General features: G+C 35.6%; 2 protein-coding genes across 3 annotated transcripts; both read left to right on the forward strand.

Moving 5' to 3' along the window:
• The first annotated feature begins 1042 nt into the window (after window positions 1-1042).
• LOC107718745 (sodium/hydrogen exchanger 6-like) lies at window positions 1043-8547 on the forward strand. The gene is made up of 16 exons (XM_016525967.1): window positions 1043-1456; window positions 2190-2389; window positions 2730-2807; window positions 2960-3036; window positions 3128-3240; window positions 3351-3456; window positions 4379-4520; window positions 4654-4759; window positions 5212-5300; window positions 5614-5727; window positions 5821-5932; window positions 6015-6168; window positions 6249-6279; window positions 6435-6520; window positions 7800-7905; window positions 8037-8547. Exons 1-16 carry the CDS (start codon window positions 1183-1185, stop codon window positions 8319-8321), a joined length of 2073 nt encoding a protein of 690 aa, XP_016381453.1. The 5' UTR covers window positions 1043-1182; the 3' UTR covers window positions 8322-8547.
• Window positions 8548-9344: 797 nt separating this feature from the next.
• On the forward strand, window positions 9345-19262 carry LOC107718794 (four and a half LIM domains protein 1-like). Of its 2 annotated transcripts, XR_001637447.1 has the most exons (7): window positions 9345-9446; window positions 15682-15853; window positions 16899-17073; window positions 17734-17903; window positions 18093-18279; window positions 18388-18845; window positions 19048-19262. XR_001637447.1 is itself a non-coding variant. In XM_016526021.1 (6 exons), exons 2-6 carry the CDS (start codon window positions 15698-15700, stop codon window positions 18540-18542), a joined length of 843 nt encoding a protein of 280 aa, XP_016381507.1. In that variant the 5' UTR covers window positions 9345-9446; window positions 15682-15697; the 3' UTR covers window positions 18543-18981. The 2 variants fall into 2 exon arrangements, 1 of the variants encoding a protein (XP_016381507.1); XM_016526021.1 differs by lacking the exon at window positions 19048-19262 and having other exon boundaries at window positions 18388-18981.
• The last annotated feature ends 738 nt before the right edge of the window (window positions 19263-20000 follow it).

Consider the following 20000-nt stretch of genomic DNA (forward strand, 5'->3'; position numbering starts at 1 on the left):
TGTGTGTGTGTGTGTGTGTGTGTGTGTGTATATATATACATACATACATATACATATATATTTCTTTTGATGACTGATGAACACAATGTAACCACTTGACATTTCAAAGGCATTAGAATTTCTTCAGGTGTATGTAATGAAAGCGTTGAACCTGACATTGCTATCCAGTTGTTGATGAGAAGCAAGGTTTTATAGGAATTAACTCCTTTGTGAAGGCAACGTTCCTTTGTAGCTTTTAGCCCAGTAGTAAACAGAAGTCTGTGGTATTAACTTTATATGTATGTATACACAAACCACAAAACTGCAATTCCGTAACGAGTACTCGATCTGTAAGTAAAGTGCATACCAAAAGTGCACATTTATGTATGGAGCAATTGATGTTGTATGTATGCAATAATAAATGTAATTCAACATGAAGCATAATGTTATTAATTATTGTCTGCATCAGATAATATTACATATGATAAAATATTTAAAGAGGCAGCTGCTCAAAGTAGCTTTACTTTTAATTGCATAAACAATATTTAATTCTAATGTTTATTAAATGTTTATTTAATAAAATAAGCAAAATCACATAAATTAAGGGTTTAACCTGTACATTTTTAATACATTTTACTAATAAGGTTGCAATAATTAGAAAATAGTTTTTAAAAATTAAGCTCCTACTATATTTGAGGGTTAAAACACCTTTACTGTCAATTGTTTTAGTATTATTTATGTAGTGTGTATTAATATTTTTAATTAGCTTTATTTTTATGTTTTATTTTATTATATTTTCTTTACTAGTGTTTGTTTGTTTTTTGTAATTGCTAATAATAGTAATTTTAGTAATTCAACTTTTATTTCAATTAGTTGACAATTACAACATTTCTAATTTTAACTTTAGAATCTAACATATTTTATTTCAGCTTTAATTTATTTATGAAAGAATCGTTTTAACGTTTTAACGAGTTTAGGCCCTATTTTGCCGAGATTTATTAATATTAAGAGGGACAAATCATATCAGATTCAGAGCCTTTATCTTGTAATCTCCCACTTCCGGTCAAGCGGGATATTCGGTCAAGTCTGTTGCCGCTGTCTTCACACCGTTATGAGAAGGTAAATAGATCACCGTGATTCCTATCTATCACCATCACCACAGCGCTGAACTGAACAGCGGATCCGGCTCTCGCAAACACAGCCATGACAGGATGCCAAAGGAGACGCGCCTCCGTCTCAAGGGCTTTTATGCTCCCCCGTTTACTGTGCCTGATGTGTTTTGCTGTCATTAGTCTGGCTGAGAACACGGAGATGGTGAACGTGGTGACGGAGAGGAAAGCGGAGGAGAGCCACAGGCAGGACAGCGCCAATCTGCTCATATTCATCATGTTACTCACACTCACTATCCTCACGATATGGCTCTTCAAACACCGCCGCTTCAGGTTCCTACATGAGACGGGTTTGGCTATGATTTATGGTGAGAATTATTTAATATAATCAATATTCAAGTTCACATTCAGGAAACCTTGTGTAGGTGGGCACCAGAAATATTGTGCATGAACTCACTGCATGTTCTCAAAATACTTGTTGATCTGTTCAATAATGTGTTTTGTCTCAAGAAATTACCATGATAACCATAGTTTAGTTTCACATACTGTAGCCACTAATATGGGAAAATATATAATATATGGGCGTAATAAATACTTAATCTAAATTTGAAATATAAAAATATTGGTCTTAATTTGTATACTTTAGTACATTATACATACAGTATAAGTCAGAGTTTAATTTAATTGTGTAATAAATTCTTATAAATCTAAATTGAAATAATAATTATAAGAATTAATTTATATATTTTAATCAATTTAATACATATAAATCAGTTTCAATGCAGTTTGTGTAATAAATAATTCTAAATTTAAATCATAGTTATAAATCTTAATTTATATATTTTAATACATTTAATTTAATTTCTGACATTTTGTTATTTATTTTTATTTATGTATTTTTCATTGGCAGTGGTGGCTAACGCCACATTACTACCATTTTACTTTTGTAACAATAACAGGTATTCTAGGAGAAACTGTGATTACCATGGTATTTATTTGTACTGGTAGCTTGACAACTGCTTTTGCTATTTCTGTGTATGTGATTTGTGTAGCATGCTGTGTATTAAAACTATATTTGAAATACATGTTTTCTGTCCTCAGGTTTGTTTGTGGGTATAATTCTGCGCTTTGGGGTCCATTTGCCTCAAGACTTAAATGACGTCACCCTGACTTGTGCCATGAACAGCAGTCCCACCACCGTACTGGTGAACGTGAGCGGCCGATTCTACGAGTACAGCCTGAAAGGAGAGGTCCGGGACAGCAAGGGCCATGATGTGCCAAATGCAGAGATGCTCAGGAAGGTACTGCTGTTAAACACTCTAAAAGAGAGGTGCCCAAACTCGGTCCTGGAGGGCCGATGTCCTGCAGAGTTTAGCTCCAACCTGCCTCAACACACCTGCCTGGAGGTTTGTAGTATGCCTAGTAAGAGCTTGATTAGCTGGTTCAGGCGTGTCTAATTGGGGTTGGATCTAAACTCTGCAGGACACCGGCCCTCCAGGACCGAGTTTGGGCACCCCTGCTCTAAAATAACAAAAAATGTCTTACCTGTTATTCTTAATATAGTTCTTTCCTACTACTGAATGCCAAAACTGTATTTTAGGGTACATCATTTTGTTCTCACCCCTGCAAATCTGCTTCTAGGTTACTTTTGATCCTGAGGTTTTCTTCAACATTTTGCTGCCACCCATCATCTTTCATGCGGGATACAGTCTCAAACGAGTAAGAAAATGATTTAAAAAATTTCACAAGATACAGAAAGTCTGAAAGAAAAGCTTGTTTTATTAGAAATTCTGTCTCATATCAATTACTAATGTGGCTGAGCTGTGTTCATTCATTTTAGTAATAATTTCTTTATTCATTTAAATTATCAGAGGCATTTTTTCAGAAATTTGGGGTCTATCCTCTCCTATGCCTTTGTGGGCACATTGACATCATGCTTTGTTACAGGGTGAGTGATGATTTTTCTGAAAGAAGCTTTGTCATAAAAAATATAAATTTAATATTATATATTATATAATTCATTTTGTTGTTCTGTGCAGGTTGGTGATGTACGGCTGTGTGGTGTTTATGAAAGTCATCGGTCAGCTTGGAGGGGATTTCTTTTTCACTGACTGCCTTTTCTTCGGTGCTATTGTATCTGCTACAGATCCAGGTATTGTTGTTACTATAAATTTTATCTTATATAGCTTATATTTAAAATATTAAACTATTGATTGATTTATAGCCAAAATCAGAGTCATCACAAGTTTAAATTACTTACAGTGACTGTTCTGGCCATTTTCAATGAGCTGAAAGTCGACGTAGATCTCTACGCGCTAATGTTCGGTGAGAGTGTCCTCAATGATGCTGTGGCCATCATCCTGTCATCGTAAGTGCACATCCTTATGTGTAAAAATACACACACACACACACACACTTTCATTTGAGGTCCTCAGGGTTGATTCCTGTGTTCACATAATCTCATCCTATGATTATTTATTTTTAATAGTTCAAGATTAAACAGGATTTTGACTACCTTTCAAAAGTTAGGGGGCAGTAAGATTTTTTTAATGTTTCTGAAAGAAGACTCTTATGCCCACCTAGACTGCATTCATTTGATCAAAAATACACTAAAAACAGTAACATTGTGAAATATTATTACAATTTAAAATAACTTTTTAAAAATATATGTTAAATTGTAGTTTGTTCCTGTGGATTTTCAGCATCATTACTATAGTTTTCAGTGTCATAAATGTCTTTACTGTCACTTTTGATCAATTTAATGCATCCTTGCTGATAGTGCTGGGCGGTATGACCAAAAATTTATATCACGGTATTTTTCAAAATTATACCGGTTTCACGGTACATGACGGTATTTTTTTTTTCATGCGTGACCGGGTGTTAACCATATTTTCGACTGATGGAGAGAGGAAATACTGCAGTATATTGACTTCGAATGCCCTATATTACTGTCATGATGAGTGAATATTGTCAAAAAATACCACACTAAATAGTGACTAAACACGATTAAGCGACGTACACCGGTATTGCGGTATTTTAAAAATTCATATCATAACAAAAATAAACACCGGCATTCGGTATGAACCGGTATACCACCCAGCACTACTTGCTGAATAAAACTATTAATTGCCTTCATAAAGCTGAGCCCAAACTTTTGAACGGTATATATAACGTTGTATATGTTGAGATATTTTAAGCGTACAAGCTTTACTGTGTATGGTTAGCATGTTCAGTCGTGAAATGTCTTATTTCAATATGAAGAAGATATTGTCTTTCTCACCTACTAACAGATCAATAGTGGCATACCAGCCTGAGGGAGACAATCGTCACACATTTGACGGCAGTGCCCTGCTCAAGTCACTGGGTGTCTTTCTGGGAGTTTTCAGTGGGTCTTTTGCAATGGGGGCTGCAACTGGAGTCATGACAGCTCTGGTATATATATATATATATATATATATATATACAGTATATATAATTATTATTATTTAATTCACATAAACTAGCCAAAACAATCAGTTTAAACCTGTCTAAGGTAGTTTCTCTATTAATATGTGCTTCTATTTAGGTCACAAAGTTCACCAAGCTGAGAGATTTCCCCTTGCTGGAAACAGCCCTTTTCTTCCTCATGTCCTGGAGTACGTTCCTATTGGCTGAGGCTTGCAGCTTCACAGGTAACTATGGCAACACTATGATAGATATATCATATATGTTGTATATAATATCATGGAAAAAGTCATACTGTTAGTTTATGCAGACAGGTGGCGTCTCTAAATTGCTTTATTATTGCAGGAATACTTTATTCTAATTGGTTAATCGTGGAATAAGTTGCTCAATAGACTGCATTGATTTGATCAAAAAAACAGTAATATTGTGAAATATTATTACAATTTAAAAGAACTGATGTTTCACGGTTTCCACAAAAATATTAAACTGCAAAAACCGTTTTGAAAATAATAGTAAGATTTCTTAAGCAGCAAATCAGCATATTAGAATTATTTCTGAAGGATCATGTGACTGAAGACTGGAGTAATGACTGCTAAACATTCAGATTTGCCACCACATGAATAAATTAATACAAAACATTGTAATAATATTTACATTTTATGTTTGTGTCTGTGTTTAGGTGTGGTTGCAGTGCTCTTCTGTGGCATTACTCAAGCTCACTATACATACAACAACCTTTCTGCTGAATCGAAGAGTAGATCCAAACAGGTAACATACAAACAACTATACAAATTGTTTATGTTTTAATGGGACGTCTCACGGTTGAAGAATTCTCTGTTTTCTGTGTTAAAGGTGGGGCAAGCGATTTCTGGTAGCCAATGTTGACATTTGTAATGTCCGTCCTGTGCACTGAACGCTCTCTCCTCCACATCATGAGTAGACACGCCCCTTACTGCTGATTGGCTACAAGTTTGTTTTGCTAGTCAGCCCGAATCAGTTTTCTAAAGCGTTTTTGAAAAATCACTTACCCCACCTTTAAAGATTTGTATAATGATAGTATTTTCCTCCGTTTCCCCAACAGTTGTTTGAGCTTCTTGATTTCCTGGCTGAAAACTTCATCTTCTCTTATATGGGCTTGACACTTTTCTCCTTCCAGCACCATGTGTTCAATCCCTTCTTCATCATAGGTGCATTTGTATCCTTTTGTAGCAGTGTGTTTGTGCTGTACTCATGAATTGTGTACAGATAAACATTCACACATTATCCTTGACTGTGGCTTTCGTTTTAGCTGGCCATATTTCTCGGCAGGGCGGCTAACATCTACCCCTTGTCTTTCCTGTTAAACTTGGGCCGCAAGAATAAAATCGCCTCCAATTTCCAGCATGTCATGATGTTTTCAGGTAATACCTGCAGCAATCAGAGACATTTGAAGTGCGTAATGTCCTTTTTTCTGTTGGTGATGATGTCATGCTGACCTCACAGGGCTTCGAGGGGCAATGACCTTTGCCCTCTCAATTAGGGACACTGCAACTTACGCCAGGCAGATGATGTTTTCCACCACCCTACTGATCGTTTTCTTCACTGTGTGGGTCTGTGGTGGTGGGACGACCCCCATGCTGTCACTCATGCAGATTAGGTGAGTCTCGGTTACATTCTGAAAGCAAATGATGTCTTTCTTTCATTGTCTTTTGCTTAAATCACATTATCTTTCCACAGAGTGGGAGTGGACACAGATCAAGATAATTCGGTAAGTTCTACTCATGTCTGCTCAATATGCAACAGTTGATATCAGAAAAACACTGTTTAACGTTCAAATATTTACTGTACAAATCTGAATCATAAGGGTAGTATAACAGACTACATTACCTCTCTTGTCTTGTGTTTTTCTCTCTGCTCATATAGGTCACAGCACCGGATGGGATGACACAAAGAAATACCAAGCATGAGAGCGCCTGGCCGTTCAGACTGTGGTACACTTTTGACCACAAGTATCCTTCAGTAGTTCTGCCTAGCTGTATCAACATTTAAATTGTCCATTATACATGATTTATTTATAAATCAGAATGTTTTTTGACCATACACCCTACATATTAGATTAGACAAACTTAGGCAACCGTAATATATTTTACATCTCCAGCAGTATGTCTTCAGTGCAGCATTTTAAACAGCACCCTGCTCATGATCAGCAGTAAAATTTACATCAAACTTTGATTTTTCCATCTGTGTTTCACTAGTACAGGAATACTCAATGTTTTGTCAGCCTGAGTATGAGTTTTTAAGTAAATGTTTAAATAATTTAACACCACATGTGAGTTAATGGTCACATGACATGCAGGTAAACAAATATATTTTATTTTTTAGTACGTTTTTTTTGATTTATTGTTTTATTTGTGAAATGTTTTTTTTTTAAGGTTTTTGTTTTAATCGCTAGCTTTTCATAAACTCATGAACCCCCTGCAATTCCTTCACAAACCCCCAGGGGGAAACCTTAAACTAAATATTTTGACAAAACTTGCAAATGAAATGATTATGATGATTCTCATAATTTATTATTATTATTATTCTATTCAATTTCAGCTTTATTGTCATTGTGCAAAGTGCAGGTACAATGCTGATGAAATACAGTGAGCGTCCAAGCCTGAACTATAAATAGGCATACAATATATAAATAAATTATGAAAAAGTGAGAAATAAATGTCACTGCATGACATGGTCAAAATGGTAAACGTGCAAAATATAATAAATGTGCAGATTATGTAATTATATGTATTCATTGAGTGTGACAGTAAAGACATTTATTATAATTTTTTTTAACTTTATATTCATAAAATTGAATGCATTAAATTGATCAAAAGTGACAGTTAAATCATTTGTTACAAAACATTATTTCTGAGATCCTGAGAAAAATGTATCACGGTTTCCACAAAAATATTAAGCAGCTGTTTTCAACATTGATAATAACTTACTTGAGCAGCAAATTAGCATAATAGAATTATTTCTGAAGAATCATGTGACACTGAAGACTGGAGTAATGATGCTGAAAATTCAGCTTTACCATCACAGGAGTGAATTACATTTTATAAACTATTCAATTAGAAAACAATTATTTTAAATTGTCATACTATTTTACAATATTGCTGTTTACTGTATTTTTTATTTTTATCTGTATTTTTTAAATGTAGCCTTGGCAAGCATAAGAGACTTCTTTTAGTGTAATTAATAATAAATAGGAGTAGTATACTTTTAATCCTTAACGAAGTGTTCCAGTTATTTAAAACCCTTCCTCACTCACAGTGGGCCTCCTCTCACTTCCACTCTGCCGGCCTGCTGTGGTCCAATAGCACGCTGTCTCACCAGCTCGCAAGCCTATGAGGTAAACCTATGAACACATTCAGCTGCTGTTGGCTCATACTACAGTGTAGAAATGTGTAAAATCATATGAACATAGGAGTGTAATCAGAATACAGGAGTGCAAATCATGGGTTTTCTGTCCCCTTCTGCTAGAATGCCGGTCAGTTGCATGATGAGGACACAGAGCTGATTCTGAATGATGGCAGCAGTTTGATGTACAGTGACATGACGGTCAGCACGGATGCCCATGGCATGCCCACCAGCCAGGCTGGGCTTTACTCACTAGCAGGAACCTCAGACGATCCTCTCGACAGGGAGCTTGTGTTCGGAGGCACCCGTCTGGTTCTCCCCACAGATGAGCCTCCAGACCCCCTGACGTCATTCCCTCCTCCTCCGCCATCCCCGCCCCTGTCGGACCCTCTGCGCCACCGAGTCTAAGCCTGCCAGACAGCTGCTGACCTCTTGCCCTCTATGTGACGCTTTCTTTCACAGATATTAAGTTAAATGATTATGCTTTTACTGTTTTATTATATTGTGCCATATATATATTGATTTATTTGTCAAGACACTGGTGTACAATGGTTGTGGTTGCTAATCCTCCTGTTCCTAATTTCTCCCCAAAAAAATCCTTACTGGTCAAATGTGTCATAAAAGATTCTAAACACATTTTCTGTTTGAGTAGTGTTTAGATCAGACTGAATGTCTGCATCTATTGTGAATGCATTAATGTGTCCAGATTGATCATTTCAAAGTCATACATAACTTGTGGCTCAGTGTGGATAATTTTTTATAAATAAGTGCCTATGTCTGGTAATCTGGTGTTTGTACTGTGCTGTCTGACTCATCATTACCTCATTAACATTTACTTATGACAAAGAGATTTAATAATACATAGGAAAAGTGACTTATTTGAAAGAGTTGTGTTACTGTTCCACACCCATTGATCCTCTAATAAATGAGATTTGATGTACTTTTTAAGCCAGTGTTGAAAATGATTTGAGTGCAGTAATTTTCTTCATTGATTCATTTGTTTAAAATATATTCTGACATCCGGTAAATATTGCTAGTCGCAATTTTGCTTGAACATACTTGAAGATTGTGACTCAAACGAATGCATTCCATCTCCAAAAGGAGATTTAAAATCTTACAAAATTGACTTTAAATCCCTTTGTCATAAAGGAAAGTGCTCCTGTTTCACAGAGTGAAACTACCGGATCTTAATTTGATTGCTTTGCAAGGAATAATAAAACGTTGCGCGTCCTTCCCGTCGTCACATCTCGTAGATTTATGAATACTACTATGTAAAGCTTCTTAATATTCATGAGCCAAATCTTCGTAATTGGATGGCAACTGTACAGCGTCAGAAATGCATAATTAATATTTATAAGAACGCCTTAGCCATTGGAAGTCCACCGATGAACGTTATCATGACCTAATTGATATTTATGAGCTAAGACTTCTCTACAACTAACCAACGCAAAACCGGACCAAGTGCAAAACATTTTATACTTTGCTGTGGCGGCAGTGGACAGGACACTTAGAACACCGTGTACCCCAGAAAGGGTAAGTTAAACTTTCTCAACGGTAAAAAGCTCAGTCAGCGAAATTTACGTTTTCTTAACAGGATATGTTAATCAAAATTGCGCAACATCCAGAATCACTGGGACTTGGTTCTCTGCTGACATGCAAAGACCTGTGCCTAGGAAACATCAGAAAACAGAGACATAAAAAGAGGCAAAATAATGTTTTATATTAAAGTAAATAAATAATAATAATCATATTAAAAATATTTTTAGATTTTAGAAAATTCTAATAAGTTTGGTGTTTGGTGTTTGTATGATCAACAGGAATTTATTTCACCTGCCATTAAGTAATAACAAACATCTCTCATTACTGCTGTCTTTTTTAAGTTTTTAAACTGTTTTTTTAAACTGGCTTTTGCTGTTTAGCCTAATATTTAATCTGGCCAATCAAATTTCTACCTTTCTACCTTCTACATGTGCAGTATGCTATTTTGATTAACCTCATTGATATTGTAGCAGTGTGGGAGTCTGAATATGAAGTGCATTGATGTAAGTACAGTAAGTTTAAGATGGGGCGTTGGCTGCAGGGATTTTCTGCATGTTCTTTCAGCCTCTGAAATCTGTTTCTTATTAAAGATTTTCACTCCAAAGATCTAGCCACATAGACTGATGGGGTGAGAGACTCTGCTGGACAGTTTGTGTCTAAATTATGTACAGGAAGGAATTCACCCCATGAGAGTGATATAAAATATCTGATATCTGTCTTTGATGTCCATAATTCCCTGTCATTATCCGGTGCACATTCCGAGGAAGTAAAATACACAGAAAAATTATAGGCTATCATACCATGTCTGGCATACGTTTTTTAGTTTCTATGCCTTTTCCCATTTGGACACTTCTTGCTGGCTGAAGGTAACAGATTCAGTGAATTCAGTGTGATTATTTCTAAGGTGATTAATATGCAAATGTGTTTTTGCACACAGTTCATAAATGAATAACAATGGAATATATGGTGTTGATTTAATGCACATTTAAACAAAGGAACCAAACTCCCTGTACATACCACAAGACAAGTATTGTATTGTGTCAAGGGCACATGGACGGTCTCATGTGTTTGAGTCACTCAGGACTGACAAATCAGGAGCCAGTTGCATGAAACCTCCTTAAAAGGCTAAAGGTTAGTTTACCCAAAAATGAAAATTTGCTTAAAATGTAGTCACCTTCAGGCTATCCAACTTGTAGATGAGTTTGTTTTGTCCTCGGAACAGATTTGGAGAAATGTAGCTTTACATCACTTGCTCACCAATGGATCCTCTGCAGTGAATGGGTGCCGCTAGAATGAGAGTCCAAACAGCTGATGAAAACATCACAATAATCCACAACTAATCCACACAAGTCCTTCAATTAATGTCTTGTGAAGTGAAAAGGTGCATGTTTGTAAGAAACAAATCCATCATTAAGACTTTTTCACTTCAAACCATTGCTTCCAGATAAAATATAAATCCTTTATGTATAAAATTGCTTTCTTCAGTGAAATGTTGTCTCGTCTGAACCAGGAGAGAAATATGCACAGATCAATCACCATTTAAAAGCAAAAACAGTCCAAAACAGTTCTAAAGAAATATGTCTGTGGATTTTGATGTGAGGGGACAACAGGGGATGGACTTTTTTATTACAACATGGATTATGGACTCATATTTGGTCCATAAGTGACAGTTTAAAGTTAAAACAACTTAATTATGGAAGCTTTTCTTTTTACAAGATGTTTAATTAATAGATTGGAGTCTATTTATTTAAATCTGTTCTAATGAAGAAACAAACTCATGTATGACCTGAGGGTCATTTTCATTTTTGGGTGAACTACTTATTTAATAATACCTTTGCAATTGTAACAAAGGGTCTTTTTAGGAAATACAAAACTATTCTCAAAAACATTTGACATGGACCATCAATATCTCAAAACTGGACCATACAGATCCAGTTTTGCATTCGTGAAATGATGTTGCTCTCCTGGTACAAAGAGCACAGTGGGGACCTGTAAAGCATTTGCCGTTCCTTTCATGTCAGATGAAAAGTGATTCATTTCCTCACCATTTTTGCTTGTTGGGGCCTTTTCAAATTCATATGTTGAAACATTTAAGAACTCGGGGATTCTCTGTTTTTTGTATCCTACTGCTCTTTGTATTAGAATAAACATACAACAGCAGATGGATATCAATGAGTGCTACAACAAATATTACTGGCAAATTGTTTGCTTTGGGTTTTAAACTTGATATTTACATCATAGGACTGATTTTTTTTTAAAGGGGTCATATCATGCTTTTTTAAAGATCATTATTTTGTGTATTTGGTGTAACAGAATATGGACTTTAAATAACTCTGGAATTTTCTGATCGGTCAGTCTTTTGAATTCAGATATTTTCTAAATGCCCATCCATTTTTTTCAGCAGCCTTGCTTTCGCTAGTATTTTTCCCATAGGGATTTTAAAAAGCCTTCATTAAAGAGTTACAAGCCAAGAACCAAACCAACCAGCTACGAATCACAATCACAACATTACAAAATTTAATTTAAAACAAAAAAGTATTTGAAAATCAGACAAAAAAAACAAAGGTACCACACAAGGCCGTGTACTTAACAGCTTTATTGAGGGAAAGAACTACAATCCCATAAAGCATTGCAAATGACATAATCAAATGGAGAAAATATAGAAATATTGATATGTTGATTATGTATATAGAAAAAATGTATATGTTTATTGCATAATAGGCATAGCTATACAAATATCTAAGTAGTTTTATAGGGCAGGTTCATGGGAGTGGGTTGACGCTAAAGAGCTCTTTTTGTGTGATTCATTTGTTTCGATTTTCTGATTGGTGGAGATTTTTTTAGAGTCATGAATTCTGAATTCTGCATTTCAATAATAATATTTAAAAAAATATGTTGAAATAATGCACACTGGTGGCTTCAACAAAAGCATATACCATGAATTAACAGCCTCGTTGGTCAAAAATAAATTCCCCTATGGAGAAGATTCCGGAATCCGACTGCTGCACAAAAAATATTTGACCGCAGACCAAATGAATGCTGTGACCAAATGAAATATTCCAGAATGCCATGTAATAAGTAACCTGACCTGACACTAACAATAGGTTACATTATAAACATTATAAACAGGATAATTATATGGTGGTTAAAATGTGGCCCCAGATTAACCCCACTTGCCTAGAGAGGGACGGTAGTCTTGTTTGAGTTCCCTCTTTGTGAAAGTGTATTTAGGAGTGCAGATCAAGAGTACTATGGTTACGCCGCTGGCCAGCCGTCTCGCCTGTTCTTCTTACCGCTGTTTCACAGGCTTCCTGTTTCCAAGCTTTCACCACATTCCTCAGCATATAGATCATGCCAACACAACACTCTGCCAAGACCCCCTCAATTTTCCCAGCTGTATAACAGGGTTGATTCCATTACCACACCCAATTCAGATGACCCACGTTGGCTAAACAGGACCATTTGTGCCATAAAATGCATGAAAAAAAAACAGTACTTCCAACATATGTTTCCCTGTTTGGGTTAGAGCATATGCACAAGTGCGTTCGTGTGTGGTTTTCAGATGCAGTAATTACTGTAAAAGGGATGTTTTGAACTAAACCAGCAAGTGATGTCATAGCCCAGCTTCTAATTTGGTCGCCTTCATCATATGCACCACACCCTTTTATGAGTCTGCGAAGAAAAATAACTTGCTAAATGCACGCAAAAGCAGCATAAAGGAGGAAAAAAACATGATCAGTATCACCATATTATTTTTCTCTTCAGCTGAAGTCTCACAGGCTCTCCAGTTGCCTCATATCGCATCAACCAATAGGTCGCAAGCAGCGTGACTGTTCCGATTCTTCCCCTCGTTTGCTTTGGCTGCTATGCTCGCCCGACTGTGTGTTCCAGATGCTGGTGCATGAGGTCATCCTGAAACCAGATTCCAGTCTCAACAGTCTGCCATCTCCCTGGAGATCACATTAAATATTTGACTAAAACAGGGGTCTGTCAGTTCGCCATTACATCAGCGTCTATAAAAATGCCCCCATTCACGCTTATCTGTGACCCATTTAGCAGGTTCCCTTATTTGCTCTTTATTTGTTTTAATGAAACTGTTTGCTGTTAATTATAACCATATGAATGGAGCTGTAGTCTAGTGGTTAGCACATGTGCATATGTGGGTGACATGAGATTGAATTTGGGACGATTTATGAAAATCTTCTAAAGAAATAAAGTATTATAGTTAAGGAAAAATAATAATGATGAAAAAATATGTATAATAATAATATAAATGCCCCACTTTTATTCTATATAATGAACTCTGAATCTTTACAAAATTATTATTAATTAATAAAAATAAGAAAAATTTCATAATACCAATAAATAATAGTAAAAAGTAAAAGTAGTAAAAATAATAGTAAAATATTAAAAATAACAAGAATGAATGTCTCCCTTTCATTATTTTCAAGAAGAGAAATCTGAAAAAAAATACAAATAAAGATATCTAAATATATAAATATTCTCTTTTCTCTTATAAGTCTTTTCAGAAAAACAAAATATTTAACTTTTCCCCATCTAGAAATTAAGAAGTAAATAGTAGTTAAGAAAAATTGTATCCTTAAAAATGTTTTATGAATCCAGGCCCTGTCCTCTGTTGACTGTCCCATAAAAACACCATAAATCAAATTTGAAAAAAGTATGAGCCGGTGATCTTTGAGCTTTGGTGAGCATGACTGTTAGAACTTATCTAAAATTTGATCCCTTAATGTCTATCGGGTCTGTTATTAAAGTTAACCGACCAGGAAACACAGAACTGAAAAAAAAAACTTATCATGAACAGCACATTTCAGAAGTCTTCAAACTTTCGGGAAAACAAGAGCGCTTATGTCAAGTCCTGTAACAGTATCTAGCATATTTAAACCTCATTACTGTTCAAATACTTCTCGTGTGTCCATAAAACAATACTTCTGCTTGTCTAAAACAAGCATGGATGGGAGGTTTGGTTTTAGACGTGTTAATAGGACCATTGGGTCGGTACAGCGGACTCAAACTAACTATACACGACACAGAAAAACAGGTCTGTGATTCTGGTTTTGGCAGTGATATTTGACAACTTGAGCCAAACTTATTTATGGACTATATAGGCCAACTTGCTCAGTTTCATTTGAAACTTTGGGATCTACCAGCTTCCTTCCAATAAAGGATTAGTTTAGAGTTCACATTTGCAAAGGAGACAGGAAAGTAGACACATTATTTTTCCTTAACCTTTGGGACTTTGTGAAGACCAGTAAAATATGTCATACCACAGCCATTAGTTAGGCTAGTTGACAGACAACCCACCTGGAAAGTGTTCAAATCTGATGCATGCTAAATAATTAACCAGATACAGTATGTAAGCTCAATGCAAAATGTTTCAAGAAGTGAATGAGAGGTTCCCTATTCAAACATTATCAAAGAACTGTTAACATTCCTCATTTCACCACATGCATACCAGACATACTTCTGCACTTATATAGAAAAAAAAATAAACACGATCAAATGTGTGCCCGCATGCTAGAAAACACGCACATATTTGTTTGAAGCAGTTGCACAAAAGTTAATATTTTATTCCCAAGAAATGTTTGGTAACCAGCTTTCATTTTTAATGACTACATGGGAAAGTTCCCAATGACGATTTGGTTTGGCGAATGAAACAATAAGTAATTCAAACCAGGCACTCGTTGCAATGTGATCCGGTATGTTTATAATCGAATATCTCATAACAAATTAAATTTTTATTATACTTCCTACGTTTGTTCATGACATCATTAGATTTAGGTATGAATGTGTGTAATGAATGTGCAGTTTTATTATTACCAATTAGATTTATCATACTGAAAGAAGGTCTTTCATCCCGTCTGGCAGTCTGCTAACCCGCTTTACAGCTGAACTGAACCGCTATCAGATGAAGATAAGACCGGAGGACAATAAAAAACATGTGCTGTTTGCTGTTACCTATGGTTACGTAACTTAAAGCAATTTGGTACCTCCGCCTCAGGGAAAACAGAACAAACACTCTCTTATCAATAAATGTCCTCACTCACGGTTTCCTGAGGAAACTCTGAACAGTGAGGGGTGTGAGACGTGCTAAAACAAGATCTATTTCTTTTTCTGCATTTATACATCATGATGTAGGCCTATTTTTATGACCAAATTTTATGAGCACAAAGAGGTAATCGCTGTTATTATTTCTCACAACTTTTCACAGGGTCTATTGGGTGACTATGGCAGGTCGTTCCAACTGTTTTTACTGTCGCGAAGACCTCAGTGGAAAGAAGTTTGTGAGGAAAGACGAGAAACAAGTTTGCGTGCGATGCTTTGACAAGTTCTGCACCAACACCTGCATGGAATGTCGACGCCCAATCAGCACCGACTCCAAGGTAACATGTCATATCAGGAGCTGTATGTTTGTTCCCCTTCAAGGGACTTCAACACTGCGTCCCCTCGGGGACACTTTAGGGAATGCCATCAGCTTGAAGACAAAAGTGCCCCCTTTTTAAATTGGTGTATGTTTGCCACTATTTTTGGTGCTCTCTCACCAGGTGGACAGGCAATGCATGGCGTAGTGGGTATTTCGTTCCCCATAGTGTCCACTAGGGGATGCAGTGTGAGTTCCCTTGAAGGGGAACATCTCGGGTTACACATGTAACCATGGTTCCCCGAGAGGGAACGAGACACTGTGTCCCCTTGCCATGCCTAGGGCCTGCCTGTGTCACGTCTCCTTCAGACAAAGAAGTTGTGGATGTGCATTACAAGCATTTCTTATACTTCCGGGTGCTCCGCTAATGCGGAGTGTGGTCCAATGGATTGGAGTGTTTTAAACACTTTTTAGACACCGGTCATGCTGATGGCATTCCCTAAAGTGTCCCCTAAGGGACGTAGTGTCTCATTCCCTCTCGGGGAACTATGGTTACACTCGTAACCCGAGACGTTTTTTCCATGGGTGGTTTAGCAGTTAAAATGCCATAAAACCAACGCTGAAATATCTCTCTGCTTTGGTGTCGCTGACTTTGCGCTCTGGCCCATGTCATAATAATAATAGTTCAGTGATAATGCTAGTTTAATGATAGTTTAGAGAAAGTTTCACACCTTCAGTAATCTATTACAGTAATCTTTTCACTATCACTAATTAATCAATTAAAAATAAATATACACACTACCCCTTAAAATACCATTAAAATATAGGAAGACAGTAATATTGTAAATATTATTAACATGTTTACTATTTAAGTTTTCTATTTAAATATATTTTAAAATATCTAATTCTTGTGCATTTATTTGAAAGACATATTATGTAACTTTTATGTAAACTTTTTTTGAACGGTGGTTTATATTTATATTGAAATACTTTCACAAATATTGTTGAAGTTAAATTGTATTATATCAAGTGTGTACATCTCTCATTTTTGGCTGCTGTCTGTGTAGGAGCTTCACCATAAGGGCCGGTACTGGCACTCGGATTGTTTCCGATGTGCGAAGTGCTATAAGAATCTGGCCAAGGAGTCTTTCACCTCCAAGGATGACAGGATCCTGTGTGGGACATGTAGCTCACGTGAGGATGCCCCTCGCTGCCATGGCTGCTACAAGCCCATACTGGCAGGTAGAGGACAGATAGTCTCTACACCTTGTGCTGTATATGTATAAATGTATATATAGATATAAAATAGATTTATATATATATAGTACATGTTAATACATCATTTTATTATATTATATTATAAACTGATATTATACTTATCTAATTCATTTGCTCAACTAGAGCAAGGATTTCTACACTCAAAATATAGGAGAATCAACTAAATTAATTAATAATAAAAATAAATGTAAAAAATATAATTAATATAATTTAAATAGATTTTTTTATAATATATATTATAAAATTATATATACACACACACACACATATATATATATATATATACACACACACACACATTCATATATATATATGTATATATATATATATATATATATATTAGAATATATAATAAATAATATTATATATTTTTATAGAAAAATAATTCATTCATGTAAAAGTGTAAACTCTGACGAAAATTCAGTTACTGAAACTTTAAATTATTTGAGTTATTTATAATTATTTTATTTTATTTAATATAGGCTATTGCCACTCCTGGTTTCTGTAAACAAACATTACAGCAGAAGTTCCAGAAATATCTTGAGGGGCCTTTTTGACAATAGAGGGCCTTGGAGTCTGTGTCACAGACTGTTTTCCATTTTCCTTTCCTGTGTTCCTTTCCAGGCACTGAGAATGTGGAATACAAAGGCAACTCATGGCATGATGAGTGTTTCATCTGCTATCAGTGTCAAAAGCCAATCGGCTCCAAAAGTTTCATAACAAAGAACAACAACATCTACTGCGGCCCTTGCCACGAGAAGAAATTTGCCAAACAATGCGCTTGCTGTAAGAAGGTGAGAGCTATAGTACAAATAAATGGATTTTTGTTAATTATTACTTTTAAAGTTGTAGGTTACTATATATTTTGTGAATACAAAACAAGTGATTTTATAAAATAGATAAATTTTTTTGATTAAAAAAAAATGACCATTACACATTGCTTCAGTCTATTGTTTCCACATGTTTTGGCTCTCTTCCTCCAGCCCATTACCACAGGAGGTGTGAATTACCAGGACCAGCCGTGGCATTCTGAGTGCTTTGTGTGCTCCTCCTGCCGAAAGCCCCTGGCTGGCACCCGCTTCACCTCCCATGAGGAAAAGGTCTACTGTGTGGACTGCTACAAAAGCACTGTGGCCAAGAAATGCAGTGGCTGCCAGAATCCCATTACAGGTTTGAATACACACACACATATGCACTGACGTTCATTATTCTTGTTAAAAGTTCTGTATTTGACTTGAACTCAAGTGACAAATAAATCTACCTTTTCTCATCCCTCAGGATTTGGCAAGGCTACGAATGTTGTGAACTATGAAGGTGGCTCTTGGCACGATTACTGCTTTAACTGTAAGAAGTGCTCCCTCAACCTGGCAGAAAAGCGCTTTGTAGCTCACAATGGAGACATATACTGCTCTGACTGCTCCAAGAAACTGTAAGCGCCTGATGACCGTGGAGACGCAGAAGAGTGAGATTACTTTAGAAAAATATCAGCATTCATTTGAATTTATACAAAAGTCCCACATAAATATGCTGAAGTATTGACAAAGGCTTCTGTTATGTTGGTTCTGGCTTCTTTATGAAGGGAGTTTGATATTCCCTGTGAGGAACGTTACGTTTACCTAGAGGCTTTGATGGGAAAGCGTATCCTCTCTCTTTCCAAAGGTGCATTTGTCTCAGGAAAGATAGTAAGACAGGATGAAAGATGGATAATGAAAAGAAGTGTGTATTAAGAAGGTGAAGTCTGCCGTTTGAGACGTATTACTGGTACATCTGTGTTTCAAATGTTTCAAAATTAAGCTTTGGTTTGATCTTTTTTAAATATTTAACAGCTTGTAATCATGGACACTGAACTTTTTAGTACTATGTGTTTCTGTATATTTTAGTCTGCTTTCTTGGGATTTGAAATACTAATTGTACATTTTGTCATTTTCGTATAAAAAGGTCTGCCGTTTGAGACGTATTACTGGTACATCTGTGTTTCAAATAATGTTTCAAAATTAAGCTTTGGTTTGATCTTTTTTAAATATTTAACAGCTTGTAATCATGGACACTGAACTTTTTAGTACTATGTGTTTCTGTATATTTTAGTCTGCTTTCTTGGGATTTGAAATACTAATTGTACATTTTGTCATTTTCGTATAAAAAAACCCATACTGGAAAAAAATTAAAATGTGTAGCTTTTGTTTCCTTACTAACAAATTCTCCTTACTGTAATTAACATGACAATTATGTTATTTTATTTGCCTTTGTATGATCTGAGAAAAATAAAGTTGGGAGTCTGTCCTTTGTGCTCTTTAAATGTTGTGTGTTATTTCAGAAAACAGCGACATCTAGAAAAAAATGAAGTTAGGATTCTGTCATTTGCATTCGTTAAATGCCGTGTTTTTACATACAGCTGCGACATCTAGTGGCACAATATTTCACAGAACCAGTAAATTACCCCAAATTTAAAGTCCTCCAAAAGATGTTTTGATCATTTTTTGAAAACATACTGTAGAAAAAATGGTTATTGTATTGAATATTCTTTTGTATTACAATGTTGCCATAAATAAATCAATAAAAAGTATACATTTTCAACAAAACATACAATAATGACAACAATAACTAAAACGTTTTAATAATCACTTATGAGAATAGAGGTGTCCCCATTCAACTATAACAATAACAACACAGGGGAACGACATCGTTTTCCCAGCTTATGAATGATAAAAACAATGACAGCCAATCAGAATCCATAATACTTTAAGGTATATTTTAAAGTATAGTTTTTACTTTTTCTTGTGTTTTAAATTTCAGAACTTACCAATGTACTCATGCATTGACGAGTTCAAGAGCATATTGTCTTAATCAGTATGAAAGTTGATCAAAGTAGGCATTTCAGCACCAGATAATGT

This window comes from Sinocyclocheilus rhinocerous, unplaced genomic scaffold (assembly GCF_001515625.1).
Source record: "Sinocyclocheilus rhinocerous isolate Xijiao unplaced genomic scaffold, SAMN03320098_v1.1 scaffold1655, whole genome shotgun sequence".
NCBI lineage: Eukaryota > Metazoa > Chordata > Actinopteri > Cypriniformes > Cyprinidae > Sinocyclocheilus > Sinocyclocheilus rhinocerous.